Source organism: Tarenaya hassleriana, unplaced genomic scaffold, assembly GCF_000463585.1.
Source record: "Tarenaya hassleriana unplaced genomic scaffold, ASM46358v1 Cleome12, whole genome shotgun sequence".
NCBI lineage: Eukaryota > Viridiplantae > Streptophyta > Magnoliopsida > Brassicales > Cleomaceae > Tarenaya > Tarenaya hassleriana.
In genome coordinates, this window is record NW_010962392.1 from 2,834,534 (window position 1) to 2,851,036 (window position 16,503).

At 43.4% G+C, this 16,503-nt stretch overlaps 5 protein-coding genes across 18 annotated transcripts; 2 read left to right on the forward strand and 3 right to left on the reverse strand.

The window, feature by feature from the left end:
- Positions 1–889: 889 nt before the first annotated feature.
- LOC104806747 (BTB/POZ domain-containing protein At5g47800) lies at positions 890–3,877 on the forward strand. 6 transcript variants are annotated; one of them, XM_010531783.2, is made up of 6 exons: positions 890–1,427; positions 1,616–1,706; positions 1,788–1,860; positions 1,944–2,342; positions 2,422–3,162; positions 3,236–3,877. In XM_010531783.2, exons 2-6 carry the CDS (start codon positions 1,648–1,650, stop codon positions 3,650–3,652), a joined length of 1,689 nt encoding a protein of 562 aa, XP_010530085.1. In that variant the 5' UTR covers positions 890–1,427; positions 1,616–1,647; the 3' UTR covers positions 3,653–3,877. The 6 variants fall into 6 exon arrangements, with proteins under 6 accessions (XP_010530085.1, XP_010530083.1, XP_010530087.1 ...); XM_010531781.2 differs by having other exon boundaries at positions 1,635–1,706; XM_010531785.2 differs by having other exon boundaries at positions 1,638–1,706.
- Positions 3,878–4,742: 865 nt separating this feature from the next.
- Positions 4,743–6,797, reverse strand: LOC104806748 (ATP-dependent 6-phosphofructokinase 2). The gene is made up of 2 exons (XM_010531787.2): positions 6,220–6,797; positions 4,743–5,900 (listed from the first exon to the last, which is right to left on the reverse strand). The coding sequence occupies exons 1-2, from the start codon at positions 6,766–6,768 to the stop codon at positions 5,070–5,072; spliced, it is 1,380 nt and encodes a 459-aa protein (XP_010530089.1). The 5' UTR covers positions 6,769–6,797; the 3' UTR covers positions 4,743–5,069.
- Positions 6,798–7,146: 349 nt separating this feature from the next.
- Positions 7,147–9,231, forward strand: LOC104806749 (ras-related protein RABB1c-like). The gene is made up of 6 exons (XM_010531788.2): positions 7,147–7,320; positions 7,547–7,686; positions 7,851–7,933; positions 8,157–8,361; positions 8,687–8,755; positions 8,901–9,231. Exons 1-6 carry the CDS (start codon positions 7,275–7,277, stop codon positions 8,991–8,993), a joined length of 636 nt encoding a protein of 211 aa, XP_010530090.1. The 5' UTR covers positions 7,147–7,274; the 3' UTR covers positions 8,994–9,231.
- Positions 9,232–9,894: 663 nt separating this feature from the next.
- Positions 9,895–14,342, reverse strand: LOC104806750. Of its 8 annotated transcripts, XM_010531792.2 has the most exons (15): positions 14,212–14,339; positions 13,937–14,118; positions 13,726–13,866; positions 13,528–13,609; positions 13,336–13,439; positions 13,004–13,130; positions 12,820–12,914; positions 12,525–12,648; positions 11,925–12,005; positions 11,730–11,828; positions 11,462–11,647; positions 11,049–11,183; positions 10,914–10,970; positions 10,614–10,751; positions 9,895–10,418 (listed from the first exon to the last, which is right to left on the reverse strand). In XM_010531792.2, the coding sequence occupies exons 3-15, from the start codon at positions 13,764–13,766 to the stop codon at positions 10,203–10,205; spliced, it is 1,485 nt and encodes a 494-aa protein (XP_010530094.1). In that variant the 5' UTR covers positions 13,767–13,866; positions 13,937–14,118; positions 14,212–14,339; the 3' UTR covers positions 9,895–10,202. The 8 variants fall into 8 exon arrangements, with proteins under 8 accessions (XP_010530094.1, XP_010530096.1, XP_010530095.1 ...); XM_010531794.1 differs by having other exon boundaries at positions 13,025–13,130; positions 13,937–14,340; XM_010531793.2 differs by lacking the exon at positions 13,937–14,118.
- Positions 14,343–14,550: 208 nt separating this feature from the next.
- LOC104806751 lies at positions 14,551–16,348 on the reverse strand. Of its 2 annotated transcripts, none has more exons than XM_010531799.2 (5): positions 16,108–16,346; positions 15,709–15,779; positions 15,511–15,616; positions 15,267–15,399; positions 14,551–14,935 (listed from the first exon to the last, which is right to left on the reverse strand). In XM_010531799.2, exons 1-5 carry the CDS (start codon positions 16,182–16,184, stop codon positions 14,774–14,776), a joined length of 549 nt encoding a protein of 182 aa, XP_010530101.1. In that variant the 5' UTR covers positions 16,185–16,346; the 3' UTR covers positions 14,551–14,773. The 2 variants fall into 2 exon arrangements, with proteins under 2 accessions (XP_010530101.1, XP_010530102.1); XM_010531800.2 differs by lacking the exon at positions 14,551–14,935 and adding an exon at positions 14,942–15,158 and having other exon boundaries at positions 16,108–16,348.
- Positions 16,349–16,503: the final 155 nt, after the last annotated feature.

Sequence of the window (16,503 nt, forward strand, 5' to 3'; positions counted from 1 at the left end):
AGAAGAATCTTCACTGCCTTTTCTCCGCTGCCACTCCATGCCTTCCTCACTCGGGTTCTTTTGCCAAAAGCACATGCCCACTGCTCGCGTCTCCTTTTCCTGTCCATGCTTATATCACTAATTATGGCACGCAGTTTGTGTTCTGTGGTATGGGAGCTGCGTTAATTGTCGTTGCGTGGTCTTTGCTTCGGATCAATCCTCTTATAACAAGCAAGTAAGCCCAACAATCTTGGAGCTGTGTCGCTAACCGTCGAGACTCATCTGATGCAAACCTCCCGGTTTTAAATCTAACACGTTATATGATTGAAAAAATCTATGTGAATGCGTTTTCCCAATTGGAGACTCGAAACTGAGTTGGGAAAGAATTTTATTCAGTTCCTCATCAATTGAACCACCCAATCTTGGATGACTTTATTGAGTTATGAGCATATCCTACAAAATCTTCTTACATTAGTAGCCGCATTGAATTTTACTTTGGCATTCTTTCATCGGGAATATATATATATATATATATATCGGTAGGGCGATGAACTCTAGTGAACTCAAATGCTGTTGTTAACCAATTTTGCAAATGAATCTTTTAACTATTCAAACAAATACGAATTAATCTTACAATATTTTTTTGGATATATCATGTAACTGTCACACAATATATCGCTAGAAATAAACCTCCTTTCTAATCTAGGATCAAGTCTCCATTTGAGGAAGAGAATTCATCTAGATTTTTTGACTTTACATATAGTCCGACTAAAAAATACGGTGAATTTGCGGATTATCAAAAAGTAAAAAAAAACTGTCACAGTGAGGCTGAAGGAAGGGAAAGCGGTGGGTGTGAACTTGTTAGAAATCATGAGCGTAATTAAGGAACAAGAACAGCCAACACATTAAATATGAATTTATTGTATAAATGAGGTTCCAACCACTCTGAAATACTCCGCGCCCACAGCTAAGCTTTGGCTCTGAGCTCTCCTCCGCCGTTTCTCCGACACTCAAACGTAGATATGTTTTTTTCCGTAACAAGAGTTTTACATTCCATTTGCAAAGACGCGAGTTTGAGATATACCAAAAAAAAAAAATTGCAGATTCAGACACCACTTGGAAAGCGTGATCGAGAGCGGGTGGGGGGCAGCGAGTGAAGAGGATGGGACCCTTGTTGGACTAAAGTCTCTCTCTCTCTCTCTCTCTCTCTCTCTCTCTCTCTCTCTCTCTCTCTCTCTCCTGGTAACGCACATTTCTTCTATTTCAGTTACACTTTATGGCAATCTGATCATTAACACTTTCGCCTCTTCTCTCTTGCTCCCTATATCTTTCCTCCTCCTCCTCCTCCTCCTCCTTCAACACACAATAAAGAATAAACAAAGTAGACGACTTTTGAGCGCAACAGGTTGATGGTAAATCACCCTTTTAGCTTTATCAATCCGCTCTCTGTAAGTTTTTTTTTTGGGGGTTCACAGAGTTGCATTATATACTGTTTCTTCTCCTCTCTCTTTTTCCCCCTCATCTGGGTATGATTTTCTGTACTGAAAGCTTTCAGTTGGAATATTTTAACCCTTCCTTTATTTAAATCCGCCCACCTTTTGCCTGTCGGGCGACAACTAAAGTTTTGATCTTCTAGTTATTTACGCTTCTGACAGCAGAGAAGTCAGGATGAAGTTCATGAAGATCGGGACAAAGCCTGACACTTTCTACACGGAGGAGGCTACAAGGTCGTAAATCCATCTGCATGAACTCTCTGTCTGTCACGGAATCTCGCTTCACTTCTTTCTGATCAGATATGCGTGTTGCAGGACCGCGAAGATAACCGACACACCGAATGATCTTGTGGTCAGAATCAACTACATCGCCTACCGGCTCCACCGAGTATGTTTCCGCCCACCCCTCTTAACACAGGATACTCGTAGCAGTAGTGCATGTTTTCAGCGGCTTGTGTGCGTTTCCTGCAGCTATGGATCCTTCCAAAAAGTGGTCTGTTACAGAGGCTTTGCTCTGAGTCTGACGAGTCCGATAGCGTCACCGTTGAACTGAATGACATGCCGGGAGGAGCCGATGCTTTCGAGCTGTGCGCTAAGTTCTGCTACGGCATTACAATCAACCTTGGTGCACATAACTTGGTGAGCGCCCTCTGCGCCTCCAAGTTTCTTCGAATGACTGAATCTGTTGATAAAGGGAACTTGGTGCCTAAGCTTGAGGCTTTTTTCCACTCCTGCATTCTTGATGGCTGGAAGGACTCCATCGTCACTTTGCAGTCCACTGGCAATTTGCCTGAGTGGTCTGAGAATCTTGGGATCATTCGAAAGTGCATAGATTCAATCGTGGAGAAGATCCTCACGCCTGCCGCAGAGGTCTGTTCTTTCGAGTTGCCGCGAGCCCATTTTATGATAACTCTTACAGGCTGGTTTGACATTTCTTGTCTTCTTGCAGGTCTCATGGTCTTACACATACACGAGACCAGGCTATGACAAGAGACATCATCAGTCTGTTCCAAGAGACTGGTGGACTGAGGATTTATCAGACCTTGACTTGGACTTGTTCCGTTGCATAATCACAACTGTAAAATCAACTTTCACTTTGCCTCCTCAGCTAATCGGCGAGGCTTTGCACGTATACGCCTGCCGCTGGTTACCAGATCTCAAAACAAAATGCCCTCCAGACTCTTCAATCGCAGAGAATGAAGCAACACTGGAAAGGCACCAGCGCATTGTCAACACAATCGTGAATATGATTCCTGCAGATAAAGGGTCTGTTTCAGCGGGCTTCTTGCTAAGACTCATTAGCATTGCCAATTACGCAGGGGCTTCTCTCACAACAAAGACTGAATTGATCAGGAAAGCCGGTCTGCAACTTGAGGAGGCGACACTGGGGGACCTCTTGTTGCCTTTGCACTCGTCCTCTCGTCATGGTGGTTATGATTCTGACTTGGTTGCCGCAGTTCTTGAGAGTTACTTGCTGCTGTGGAGGAGACAGTCAGCAGAACTTTCTAATAATGATCAGCTGCTGCGGTCGATCAGGAGAGTGGGAAAGCTCATTGATTCCTATCTTCAGGCTGTCGCACAGGACATCCGTATGCCAGTTTCCAAATTTGTGTCTCTGGCAGAAGCTGTGCCCAGTGTTGCACGAGAGAACCATGACAGACTTTACAGAGCAATTAACATATATCTCAAGGTATAAAGCACTACTCTCCTTGATCAATTATATATTTTATGCACCCAAAATGCTAAGAGGGGTTTACTTTCAGGATCATCCTGCGATTAACAAAGAAGAAAAGAAGAGACTGTGCAGAGCTCTGGACTGTCAGAAACTGTCTGCAGATGTACGTGCACATGCAGTGAAGAACGAGAGGCTGCCACTGAGAACAGTTGTCCAAGCGCTCTTCTTTGACCAAGATAGCAGTTCCAAGGGACTAGCGAGTCAATCAGCGAGCCAGGACTTGTCATCAAAAGGAAAGCAGACACCCACAAGTGAACACAGCTTGGTCAGTAGGCTTCACCTGGGTCCAGCTGAAACAAGTTCCAAAGATCATCAAAAGTTGGCGAAAGCTGAGAAAGCAATGGAGAGAGGAGGGGAGAGACCCGGGTCCAACTTGGAACCCAAGAGGATGTTGCAGAAAGGAACAGGGTCAGAGCATGCGCATCACAAAACTAGAGACAGATAGTAGACCCAAGTTGTTAGGAACCAGAAGATTCAGTTTCTTGTTTGGACTTGCAAGACTGGCGTTATTCTCCCTTCTTTCTTTCTAAAACGAATTTTTATGATGATTACAGATGGCCAATTGTAAACCCAGTGCCATAATTTGTGCTAAAGATAATGCAGAGCTTATGCTTCTGTTCCGCTTCAGATTGTATGTTTCATGTAAACGCCTGCACGCAACTTATCAGTCTTCTATCCTACAACTGATGAATAGCTTCACAAGAGGGGACACTTAAAAAGCCCATCTAAGAAACCCTCTATAAGCATCACCAGCAGTGCAATGAAAATCTGGTAAACAGACAACCTCACCTTTGGCTCAGCACCTGAAGACGAGCCTTTTCCGGGTAGCGTCTAGGAAGAATCTACATTCACCAACAGAAGGATCCGGGAAGTGACCATGCAAAGTCGTACGCCATATTAGCCTTTTCAACAATTTGGCTGGCCCATGGTTCAGCATGGTGAAATATGTGACACTGCAGGCAAATCTGAAGTAGTTTGCAACTTGATTCTGGGGCCGACCACACAGCATCTAGAAGGAAGGTACTGCACATTCTTGAGATCTTCGTTGCCTAAACCTAAGTTGACCAAGTTAACCCGCCCCATCAAAAGAGAAGATATCCCAATTGGCTCTCGGCAGTCTGTGCTTTCGACTTCTTCATCAGGCAATCTGAATAGAATAGATGACCATCCATTGGAGGCGTTGCTTTGTTGCCTGCTATATATGGTTTGGAAATGACAGGATGAATGAACATCCGAGAAAGCCAACCATTGTCTTGTCAACTCAGACACCACCACCATAGCCTAATTTTTTGGGGTCAGCGAGTCATCATGGTATCCCTTCTCTTGGCGAAGGAAAGAGACATCTCACGGAACAAAGTCTCATCACTTTTTCTCAGCAGCTGCATGGTGGCATCAGTTGGCACTGATGATGAACACAACTCTGGTATTTGATCATTTGGTCCCCTTTTGCTCAGCACTTATGTGACGTCTATACGCATCAGTTAACTTTTGCAAAACGTGAAATGACGCAAGAACAGATGCATTACCCGCGTCAATGGAAACAAAAATGCTGAGTAGCACTTAGGTAGGGTTCATGGCGATACAGATATTTTAACGGTATTTACAGTTACACTTTCATCGGCTCTTCCTCTTCCAAAAAGACAAAGATATCATCTTTCTTTCCAACTTCCTGTGGACTCGACAAAAGCCCGCTGAGAGTGTTCATAACTTGAGCTGTGTTTATGCAAAACTCAGATCCAAACTCCCGTAACATTGGAAACCAGCCAGCCAAATACACGAAACTATTACAAGCAGTAGTTTATAGGAGGTTCACCCACTCAGACATCTGAAGTAGGTGCAAGAGGTGCCGTAATCTACAAAATCTACCCTCCTGGATTGTGTTGAAAATCAGGCTGGTTTGTGACAGACCTCACCCAGGCCCATTTGTGGTCGTTCGTGTCCACTTCATTCTTAGACTGGGCCACTTCCTCTAACGGGATATAAGCATAGTTCCCGTTGATAGGGCCAGAAACGAAACCAGTGTACCCCGTCATCACTCCATGGATTGCTGAGTGTGCCAACAGCGTACAGTACAAGTTATCTGTGGCATTCGCCGGCACAGCTCTTATCATGTACATCGGATCTATGTATTTCACCGTGAACAACTCGCCTGGGTGAGCTTTCGCCCACCATTCCTTTAGCTCTGACTTCAACCATATGCCCACGTCCAAGAAAACCATGTTACCAGACTCATCTCTCTCTTGTTTCTGTGTTTCGCTCCTGGGGATCATGTCTTGCCCCGCCCCTTCAGCCACAACGACCACAGCATGCCCATTTTCCTTCAGTCTCTGCTCCAGAAACTCGAATAGCCCTCCTTTGCCTTCAAGGTAAAATTTCATCTCTGGGATCAGACAACAATCTACATCGCGGCTGCTAAGCGTTGCATACAGCGCAATATGGCCAGTGCTCCTGCCCATCAACTTTACCAGGCCGATGCCATTAACTGCGCTCTCGGCCTCCACATGAGCAGCCGATATAGCTTCCTGAGCCATCTCCACTGCGGTTTGAAAACCGAAAGATCGGTCGATGATGCCAATGTCATTGTCCACGGTTTTCGGGATGCCTGTAATGCAGATATCCAGTTTCCGGCGACAGATCTCGTTGAAAATCTCAACAGCCCCCCGCATTGTCCCATCCCCACCAATAATGTAGACCTGATCAGGCATTCGATATATAAAATTCAGTGGCACTTGAGTTTTCGGAGCAAAAATAGCAAGACAGATTTGTTAAGGTGAATAAAAAAATGCAATCCAAAAGTCACCATCTTTCTCAGAGAAACGATATAGAAGGAAAAGTGCTAATGATGATGTGAATTCAAATACTAGGAACCAAGAAACCGAACACGAAAGCTTCGAGCGTTCACCAGACTCGGTAGCAAAAGACACATACTTGGAGTTGGAACTTGGAACAGCTTCCTAAATGAAAGCACCAGAACCTATTTATTTGGTAGGGCAGAAAAGGAGAGAATGAAACCTGGTTGAATCCGTGGGTTTGGATGGAATCGACGATTTTGAGTAAATCGAAGCCACCGCGGGAGGTCTCGAGGACAGTGCCGCCCCTCTTGTGCCAGTCGTCGACCATCTTGGGATTGAGCTTCATGGGCTCCATGGAGTAAAACCCTCTGTAACCAGCTCTGATTCCGTAGATGTCCCTCACACCGTAAAGCTCCCAAAGACCAACCACCACTTCCCTAATGACAGTGTTCATGCCTGGACACAACCCTCCACACGTAACAATCGCCGCCTTCACATGAGAGGGCTCGAACATGATCTCACGGCGGGGACCAGCTCTGTGGTACGCAACTCGTGGGGTGGAGAAGTCATCGGAGAGGATCTGTCGGAGGATGACGTCAGAGGGGGTTATGTAGAAGCCATCGGAGGGTCTGAAGAAGGGATTAAGGTCGAGTGGGTTGCAGCGGCGACGCGTCTGGAGGTCAGGGAGATGGGGAAGACTCTTGATGGTGACGGAGGCTAAGGACAGAGTCTCCTCCCACGCCGGAGAGATGCTGGCGTTGGTCTCCATGGCCGGAGAAACACAGCACACCCCATTGTAATACTAATATCATCGGCTCGGGAGGGCACGTGGGACTTCAAACCGCCTCAACTCGACACGTAGTGACTTTTCTGTAGACGGTAGACATTCATAACTGTATGGACTTGAGCTTCAATAATGGCCGATAGGCCCATAGTAGGCCCATATAAGAAGAATAAGACATGGGCAAAAGGCCTTAAGCTATATGGCGAAGTGGCGAGGCCCAACTGGAACCCACTGTTATAACATACGTGAAGTTGAGGCCCATGGGAATCTGATGGATATGCGGAATGCGTGGGGTCTTCGGTCCAAATAACGTCACACAGTGCGCATGCGGAATAACGAAACGCCATCAAGTGTATGACAGGCGGCGATGGAGGTTTGACGACCTAACCGTCCGTCAATTAAACATAACTTCTCTCTCTCGTCTTCGTCTTCTCCGGTAATCGTCATCGGGAGAAGGGAGTCGAAATCGTTTTATCTGATTCGAGCGGGAGATGTCTTACGCTTATCTCTTTAAGTATATCATCATCGGAGACACAGGTAATTTCTCTTCCCTTCTCATCCCGCTTCTCCCTTCGCCCCGGATCAGATGATTGCATGTTCAAATCGTTTTGGTACTCAAATGAACCGGATCCTCTGGACTTCGTTGTTGTTTTGCTTCCATCGTTGCAAGTTTCATGGTTTCTCGACATCTCTCTCGGTATTTGAGGGTCTTCTATAATTGACATTGATGTGCGTGTGTTTTTGGGGTGGTTTGGGAGTAAAGGAGTTGGAAAATCATGTCTTCTGCTTCAGTTCACCGACAAGAGGTTCCAGCCGGTGCATGACCTCACCATCGGTGTTGAGTTTGGGGCAAGAATGATCACCATCGACAACAAACCCATTAAACTCCAGATTTGGGACACGGTATCTTCCCTTTCTCCTTCTCTTTATTGATGTGCGAATTTGTTTTTTTTTTTCCAGTTGTTTGGAGTGCTGCTGTTTTCATAGTTCGTGGTATTGCTGTCAGCAGCAAATGCAGTCTCTTATGTAAATGTCGCTAATCCTATAATCTCTGTGTGATATGCTAGGCTGGTCAAGAGTCCTTCAGATCTATTACCAGATCCTACTATAGAGGCGCTGCTGGCGCATTGCTTGTCTATGATATCACCAGGTAGCACTTTTGCAATCGCTTCTTATTGTGAATTCGCTTTCCCTTTCATGTGCTACAAACAACAAGTTGAGCATGATTACGTGCTTTTGACACTGAAGGCTCCAGGATATCATTTATATTCGCAGTTGGATGTTTGTGTGCTGGAAAGAGCAGGTGATTCATATCGTGCTGAACAGTTTAAGCACTGAAGCTTCATAATTGAATTGATCCTTTTGCTTTGCAGGAGGGAAACGTTTAATCACCTGGCCAGCTGGCTAGAGGATGCAAGGCAGCATGCGAATGCAAACATGACAATAATGCTCATTGGTAATAAGTCTGATCTCGCCCACAGAAGGGCAGTGAGCACGGAGGAAGGCGAACAGTTTGCAAAGGAACATGGGCTAATATTCATGGAGGCGTCTGCCAAAACTGCTCAGAATGTCGAAGAGGTAAATTGTTTGTCTCTGGATGTGGCTAGTTACATATACACAAACACGTATGCTTTCTGTATATGACAAGAATTTACAAGAATTAGGCAGTTGGAGAGATCTATTAACATGATGTCAGAACTAGTCATGAGCTGGGTAGAGGCGTGTTTCAAGGTTGTTATGTTTAGAGTAGTCTAGAGTCAATAGACAACATAAGAGTGAAATAGGAAGAAAGAGAAACAATCAGATTTTTGGGGTATTTTCTCTATAGGGGAGGAGAGGTTTCCTCAGAGTACTTGAGGTTCTTCCATTATACTCTTGTGATCATGTGTGAAATTCTCTGTAGGCATTCATCAGGACAGCTGCATCGATATACAAGAAGATCCAAGATGGTGTCTTTGATGTGTCAAATGAGGTTAGATTGAGTATTTTTTTGTCTCTGCTTCATGTCTTGTTCGAATGTGGGCCTCCACGTTTCTTACATGTGCCCAAATGTACAATCAAGACTTTTGCTAGATATTTCTTAGTCTTATGTTAATAATTGTGATGTATATATGCAGTCCTATGGAATAAAAGTTGGATATGGAGGTATTCCAGGGCCATCTGGTGGAAGAGATTTATCATCATCGCACGGAGGAGGGTGCTGCAGCTGAGATGTGGGAGCCGAAGAAGTTGTCTATATCATCAGGGGCGACATGTACAACCACCACACATGATATTGCGAAAGAATACACTATATTATTTGTAAATCGTTTTGGAGTTTGTTTTGGCTATGCGAAGTATGGTCGGAGACTGTCTTGTCATGGAACTGGGAAGACATTTGACAGATACGGCTTGTATGATAATTTTATCAAATTATTGGTGCGTTTGGATGCGAAAGCTTTGAGACAATCATCGGTTTAACATTCAAGGATGATGGGGGGTTAATCAAATGGTAGGGCTTCTGTAGGGTTCATCTCCGGCTGCGCTTGAATTGAGATCTATGCCATGCAAAGTTATGTTTCGTGGCAACCGTTAGCTTTGTAGGTCTCGAAGTTTCTAGTCCATGGAACTGTTTTTGCATTGTGGATTGTCTGAGCTTCCTATACCAGTTATACTATCGTCTTTCGGATGTTCAAGACAGCTAAAAACTCACGGTGTCTGAGCTTCCTATACCAGATATACTGTCATCTTTCGGTTGTCTTCCGCCTCATTTTAGTGGGATGCACAAAACTGTCCCTCTTAAGCTGCAAATGGAGGTACAGAAACGACTTCAAGAACAGTTGGAGGTTTGTTGTATTGTGCAATGTTTGTGATCATTAAGCCTTCTGGTAAAAGGGAAGTGTTTCCTGTTTCTGGTGAAGATTCCCTTTATGTATTATTGGGGCAAGGCACGTTTATTTCCATTGCAGAAGATGAGAAGAAAAACCGTAGTGGGAAAGGAAAAGATTTACTGCTGATAATCAGATGATAAATGTTTAAGAGTTGTTAGCCCCATTCTTTCCTTTTATGCTCTTTTGTTCGGAAGGAGTTTGTGGCAAAAACCGAATTTTTCTGCCACTACATGATCCAATGTCTGACATCTTCTGTTCTATTGCTGTTCCGGTCTTAGGATGATGTGAATATCTTAGATGGGACAGCTGGAGGATAATTGTAGCACTAAGGAAAACGGTCGGAAGCGTGACATGACCCACGTAAAAGTAATCAAATGAATCTGAAGTTATACATGAATGCAGCCGCCATCTGGTATAAGTCCTTGACCGAAGACTCTGAACGTAGCTGGCTCTTGGAAGAGAGAATGCTTTGACTACAAGGAGCAGATATACATGGACGAATTGGCCTACTAATCTAACGTGATTTGACCGATGTTCTAGCCGAAGTTGTCAAGACGAACGATGCCTTCCATGGTTTACACGCTTTATGATGCAAAGACGCAGCCGTTTGCTGAAGGCCTCTAGCCTTTCTAATTTGTCGTGTTTCGGCTTCTTTGAACCTGTTGGAGCTGCCTTTATTTTCTTGTCTTTCCTGTCCGCTTCAGCAGTGGTTCGTGGCTTTTCTTGAACGCTTCTAACAGGAGTTGCCAGGACATTCAGATTAGCCTGCATTATGGAGCGGAAACATGCGAGGATTAGAAAACGTCGACGTGCAATAACACTTGAGGATTTGAAATCTATACAGCTAGGCAGCAATGCCAGAAGATGACAAGTGAATGAGCCCTGGCTAAACTGTGTCAACAAGACAAACAGAAATCGTGAGCTCAGGTTTTAGCAAAAAGATAAGTTCAAGAATAAAACCTCATAATCCTCACCGACTGTTCTCTCCCCAGCGAAATTTTCATCTTCAGTGCCTCCTAGTGAAGAGCATCTGCCCCAGCTTTCTCTGTTTGAGCTCGTATATGAGCAACCTTCCTCAACCTGATCATCCGGATCGCCCTACCAAAACAACAGATTCGATGGTCATGAAGCTTCATGAAACAGCACTTGTTGTCTGTAGAAAAACTATCATCTTCGGGAGCTTCAACACATGTTGGCTGGAAACTTATAAATGATTCTATACAATATTAGATTTTAGGACAACCAAAGACCACCAATTACCAGGAAATTACCAGTTTCTTCAGTATTGTGTCTATCGTCTTCTATAAGCACATTAACCTAATTCATCAATGGACAAAAATAAAAATGGAATACAAATGGAGGAGAAATTAATGCAAGAAAGGATAACAAACATACAGTATCCGCCATGGGCATGACTTCTGAAAGCAGCTCGTCTGCAGGCCTCATTATAAGAGACCCAGAAGGACAAGAAGAACTTGCAACATCCATATGCTCAGCACGAAGACCAGAGATTACTTCATACAACAAACCCTGGACGTGCAAGGTAAACCAAAGCAGTTAGATTCTTGTGCATGTGTCCTTCATCATGTTAACCGTGAGAATGGAGATAAAGTAGTAATTTGTGTAATGTGATATGATCCCCGATTAGGTCACCAAAGAGCATTTCAGTCAGCATATAATTTGCGTTACCGCTTTAGTGCCTGATATCTAAGCAATATCTCGACTCAAGCATAATCATTAGAATCATCTGTATATTATCTGTTCTAATCCAAGGTAGATTGTAATTCTCCAGCTGGAACGGCAATTACCTCATCCAAACCAGCACCAGCCTTGAGATCTCCCAAATTGTAATACTTCTCAAGCTTACTTGAATAAACTGAAGAAATGCGAGGAGGATGTAGAACATTGTAGAAGAAGATAGACACTGAATCATAATAGTACTGTGGCCGTGAAGAGTTGTGATCACCATCAAATTTTATGATATTTTTGTTTCCCTGCACAAATAACCAGAAGACAGCTAATTATCATGGGGATCTGTGGGTCCCCATTAATACAAATTTTCTAATAATGTACTACCAGGTAGGACTTGTAAATCAGGTCAGAGTGATGAGGCTGAATAAATTTGTCACCGGTAGCATGTCCAAATAATGCTGGAATGAAAGTCTTGGGAGCGACCTGCAGAGGGGAAGGGGGGATCAAAACCATCTCACCATAGAGGGGTATTCCTTGCAGCATACAAGTAGAGCTGCATTCTACAATAAAATACAACACCTTAAGACAATTGAGATCCATGATATCAAACTTCGCTTTTTTTTGGATTACTCGTCTCATATACTGCACTGCCATCTTAACCTAAACGCAAAACAAGAGAAAGATTGTCACTGAGCCGTAAAGAGTGTCTAGAATATTATATTATCCATTGAAAAGGGAAAAAAAGGAAATAGCTTTAAACTCTTCATAGCCATATAATTGAAAGGAACTCACCTGCTTGTCTTTCAAATTTCTCATTGATATTTTGTTTACCATGTACATTATTATCTTTCCTTCCCAATTATCAGGTTCAATCCAATACTACTAATCCAATACGGCGCACCAGTGAGTATATGATCGCATAAAAGCCATGACAAAAGAAGCTACAACTCAAAGAACTCAACTCCCAAATTTACCAAATAAATTAGAAGCTCTGCGTGATGCATTAAACAATGTATCACAGCTACAACTCGGGTCATATTTGTATCTTTGTAAATTTTTGTACACTAGCAAGAAACTCAGTTGTCCAGGTTGAGCTAGTTTATCAAGCTATGAAACATTGAGAGAGAGAGAGAGAGAGAGAGAGAGAGAGAGAGAGAGAGAGAGAGAGAGAGAGTGTACAGTAAATTTAGAAAGCCGTATTTTGTAAACGTCCACAAGTTCCATCATCAGATCGAACAAGTTTGAGAATGCACTATCTAATACCATTCCAGCAATTGATGGATCTTCTGCGCCATAGAGAAGGCTGCACATTTATTTCTAATTCAGTAAATAATACAAAGAAAAGCACAAGAATTGTGGACAGTTGATACTCCATATCATATGCCTTAACGCGTCAAGCAGTCTATCATAAACACAGCCGCCAGCAGGATTCTAAGGAAGTTATATCCTGATTGGGAACTCGTCGAGAACTCACCAGGTTACAGCACCCATAGATCGTCCCCAGAGCCCAATACGTGAAACCAGTTTACTATTTTTCAGGTAAGATACTACAATCTTAAGGTCATCACTCTGCATAGATTTAAACAAAACTTGCTTCATATTTGAAGAGGAACTTGACACAAAAGCAATGCTTATAAAAGTAAAAGACACGAATTCACCTCATGCCAACCAAGGCTTACATGGTCACCATCAGATAAGCCTGAACCCGAGAAGTCGAGGGTGAAAACGGTTATGTTCGAGGGAAGAAGAACCATAACAGCCTCATTTGCATCTGCCCGACATCCACTGAACAATTTTTAAAAACAAGTGAATAAGTTTCAGTTCATTCAACCAATAAATCACTGAAAAAAAAAATCAGAATTCCCAGAAGGAGAAATGACCCCTCGCCAAAACAGAAATAATCTAAAAAACAGAGGTGTATAACTGCGCAGTCATTCTGTGCATAAACATGAAAAACTGAGGTGCAGTAACACCTGATACTTTCACATACCTATTGCCATGGCAGTATATAACACAGGGAAGAGGAGTATCCTCCGGGGAAGATGAGGGCATATAGTGACTGCAACGCAAGGTATGGCCCCTTGAATTCGTAAGCTGTCAATAAAGAAGGAAGACCTCGCTGAACCAATGCCAGGAACAAACCAAGAAAAGGATTCATGCCATCACTTGATGTCATACTTGCCTCTAAATCTTGTCTTCTACACTGTGTGCCTCCGAGCCTGAAATCCTTCTCCCACAAATACTGATCAGGATCATACTCCGCCCTGTAAATAGCCCCCAGGTATGAGTTGAGAAACGAAGCGTTTTACAGATACGAGCTCAACGAGACAAGGCAAAGAGCTAGGTACGAGGAGCAGACAGAAGAGGTTATGAGAGTTACCGAGGAGGGCGAATTACAAAGTTGATGAACTGATCGATCATCCTGCTTCCAAGTACCAATGAAGCTATGAGCTAATTACCCAGCATCAGCTGTGAGTTCAGCCAATGGCCATGTTGCTTCAGATGCAGAACAGCTACAGCCCTAGAAAAGGAAGCAAATGTCAACAAGGGGATCCTGCTTCGGAATCTGGAGAGGCGTTTATGCAACTCACACATAATCTTGAATATGTGCAGACATTCAAAATACCAATTAAAAGGAAAAAGCCCCCAGCTTTGCTACAGAAGCAGCAGTGCCGCAAGCTGAGTTCGTTGGCTAATTTTGACCATCCTTAAACCGAAAAGCTGAAGCAAAAGGGATGAAAATGGAACAACTTTCTTGAAGCAGATTCCAGATCTTGAAGTCGACGAAAAAGGTTGAATCAGGTTTCGGATCTGGAGATGTCAAAACTTTGGGAAGAGAAAAGGGGAAAGCAGGAAGCTTTTTTACTTGGAAAAGGGGAAGAAGATACACGCTGAGACTCCGAAGACAATCTGAATCTTCTTTGGATTTCTTTTCCTTTTAACCCGCCCGGTCCCAGGCACCGCAGGAACTCCCTCCCACCACCGCTTCTGTAGCCTCGTTTCTCTCTCCGGGACCTTTGAGTCATCATGTATTTTCGTTTTTATTAATTATTTTAAATCAAAATTGGTGATATGCCATTTTTTAAAATAATTTCTAACTGGATAAATTTCCATTAATATTATGATGGTTGTTTGAGTTTGTGAGATTTTGAAAGAAATTGTAAAATGTGTATCTTTATATATAAAAGTAGTAGAATACTTAACAGTTTTCCGCAGAAGGGTTTTGTATAAAAAAATCAGACCACCCCACAGCACAACAACATAGGTAGATCAACACAAGGTCACAGAGAGAGTGTTGTGTGTGTTTTCCATTTGCAGAAACAGAACATGATATGTACAGAAGTATTGTACATTGGCCTTTGTAACTGTTGACCAAGTCAATACAGAGCACAAGTGGAATAAAGGCAAAGCTCTTCTCGCCTTATCTACTAGTCCCTTGGCTTAGGCTTCAGTTCTGAATGCAGATCGATAGGGATCGTCGGGCTTGGAGCGATGACGCCGAACTTGCGGACAAGGATTTTGAAACATGGTAGAAAGAGAACGTATAATGCTACCATGATGAATGGAGCTGCTATGAACCACCCTAGCAGCTGCCAAAAAGCTTCCATTCAATGGATCGACTAGCAAACTCAGCCAATTATCGTAAGCTACTAAGGTTAAGATTCATAAGCAAGCAATTAGGACCTGGACGCAATAACAAAGCTTTGCACGTAATGAAAAATCTCTGAATCCGCACCGTTGAACTAACCGATGAGAGCCTCGTTTTAACCACTTAATATGTTAAGATACTCAAAGGGACTTCAGAGTGGAAGTCTGTATGTCAAATTCCCAAGGGTAATAATTGTCATCAGTTGGGGGAATGCTATCTAATAGAGATTTCCGGAATCTGGACAGCCGAAAACAGCTATTTTAGCTACTTACCACGTTACCAACGCTTAGAAGAACCTCTCGGGAAGCTTGGCCTGTCAACACCTGCTTTAGGGCATCAGATGTCAAGGGAAAATGAGGGCCACCAGAGATTCCTTCACCAAATCGCAAGAAAGGCACCACAAGACTTGAACGTAGAAGGACATGAAAAAGAAAACAAAACACACATAAGACGAGTTTACAAGACAGTAGACAAAAATGCTGTAGTCAAAGACCGGTATAGAAAGCAAGTCAATGCCTTAGTTCAATCGGGGTTGCAATGAAATTAGCCAACATCACGGTTGGGGCATGACAAAGAGACCCAAGCAAGGCGATCGCCACTCCACAAAGGAAGACAGTAACACCTGTTAACCAGAAGATCACCCACCATGACCATGACTTGCAATCACAAGAAACATTGATGTGATGAGGAAAACAAAAGTGACAAAATACATACCGCAGATGGGAAAAACTCCCAAGGTGATGCCTAGTGCTGCAGAAAAAGCAAGCTGCTTCGGCTCTGCACCTCTGAGGAGGAACCAGAAAGAAACACAAATCAGATCCAAGTTACTGTTTTCTGTAACATCAATAACCTAAAAACGGGGGTAAATGTCGAATCTTTGAGATCCGCATGGCCACAAGTATTCTGTTTGGAGTTTGAAATCAAACATATGTGTCCCTTTCTTCACACTCCATAACCGATCTCATCTAATCTTCAAGTTCCGAGTAACACTAAATCGAACAAGTGACAGACTTTAAGATCCGTATAGAACGATGCATCACGATCGAGACAAAAGAAATCACACAGACAAAGATAGATATGGACAGGGAGAGGGACAGGGACATAGAACAGAACCTGCGCAGGATCTGAAGAAGAGGATCGCCGACCTTCTTATGAAACCAGGCTTTCAATCTAATCTTCGACAAACCCATTTCGATTCCGCCAAAGTTAAAAGAACTTTCCGGCGATTCAACAGGCTCGCAGATCGAAATCACTTCCGTACAGTTATCGATATATTCTTGAATCTGCACAACGATGTCTACTGTTGCCTGAAGAGCTCGATCAATCCCGTTGCTAATCCCTCCACGCCACGGAACTAGTTTCATGGGTATTTCCGGAGCGGGTTCGGGTAAACGGGTCAAAATAATTATTATGGGCAAATATAATATAGGTCCTTATTGGGCTTATTTCAAAAGCCCGAAATCGCATATCCGTGTGCCTCGAAAGGCGATTCATGCGTAGAAGAACTTT

What these genes read in the sequence shown, in the direction of transcription:
- LOC104806749 (XM_010531788.2), top strand. Translation starts at nt 7,275, where the DNA reads ATGTCTTACGCTTATCTCTTTAAGTATATCATCATCGGAGACACAG. An exon ending in TATCATCATCGGAGACACAG is followed by an intron (nt 7,321 to 7,546) that starts GTAATTTCTCTT and finishes TTGGGAGTAAAG; the next exon opens with GAGTTGGAAAATCATGTCTT. An exon ending in AACTCCAGATTTGGGACACG is followed by an intron (nt 7,687 to 7,850) that starts GTATCTTCCCTT and finishes GTGATATGCTAG; the next exon opens with GCTGGTCAAGAGTCCTTCAG.
- LOC104806751 (XM_010531799.2), bottom strand. Translation starts at nt 16,184, where the DNA reads ATGGGTTTGTCGAAGATTAGATTGAAAGCCTGGTTTCATAAGAAGGTC. An exon ending in CTTCTTCAGATCCTGCGCAG is followed by an intron (nt 15,780 to 16,107) that starts GTTCTGTTCTAT and finishes GTTCCTCCTCAG; the next exon opens with AGGTGCAGAGCCGAAGCAGC. An exon ending in GCAACCCCGATTGAACTAAG is followed by an intron (nt 15,400 to 15,510) that starts GCATTGACTTGC and finishes TCTACGTTCAAG; the next exon opens with TCTTGTGGTGCCTTTCTTGC.
- LOC104806748 (XM_010531787.2), bottom strand. Translation starts at nt 6,768, where the DNA reads ATGGAGACCAACGCCAGCATCTCTCCGGCGTGGGAGGAGACTCTGTCC. An exon ending in AAACCCACGGATTCAACCAG is followed by an intron (nt 5,901 to 6,219) that starts GTTTCATTCTCT and finishes ATGCCTGATCAG; the next exon opens with GTCTACATTATTGGTGGGGA.
- LOC104806750 (XM_010531793.2), bottom strand. Translation starts at nt 13,766, where the DNA reads ATGATCGATCAGTTCATCAACTTTGTAATTCGCCCTCCTCG. An exon ending in TACGGCTTTCTAAATTTACT is followed by an intron (nt 12,006 to 12,524) that starts GTACACTCTCTC and finishes TTTTGCGTTTAG; the next exon opens with GTTAAGATGGCAGTGCAGTA. An exon ending in AAGAAACTGGTAATTTCCTG is followed by an intron (nt 10,752 to 10,913) that starts GTAATTGGTGGT and finishes TTGTTTTGGTAG; the next exon opens with GGCGATCCGGATGATCAGGT.
- LOC104806747 (XM_010531783.2), top strand. Translation starts at nt 1,648, where the DNA reads ATGAAGTTCATGAAGATCGGGACAAAGCCTGACACTTTCTACACGGAG. An exon ending in TACACGGAGGAGGCTACAAG is followed by an intron (nt 1,707 to 1,787) that starts GTCGTAAATCCA and finishes TGCGTGTTGCAG; the next exon opens with GACCGCGAAGATAACCGACA. An exon ending in CAATTAACATATATCTCAAG is followed by an intron (nt 3,163 to 3,235) that starts GTATAAAGCACT and finishes GTTTACTTTCAG; the next exon opens with GATCATCCTGCGATTAACAA.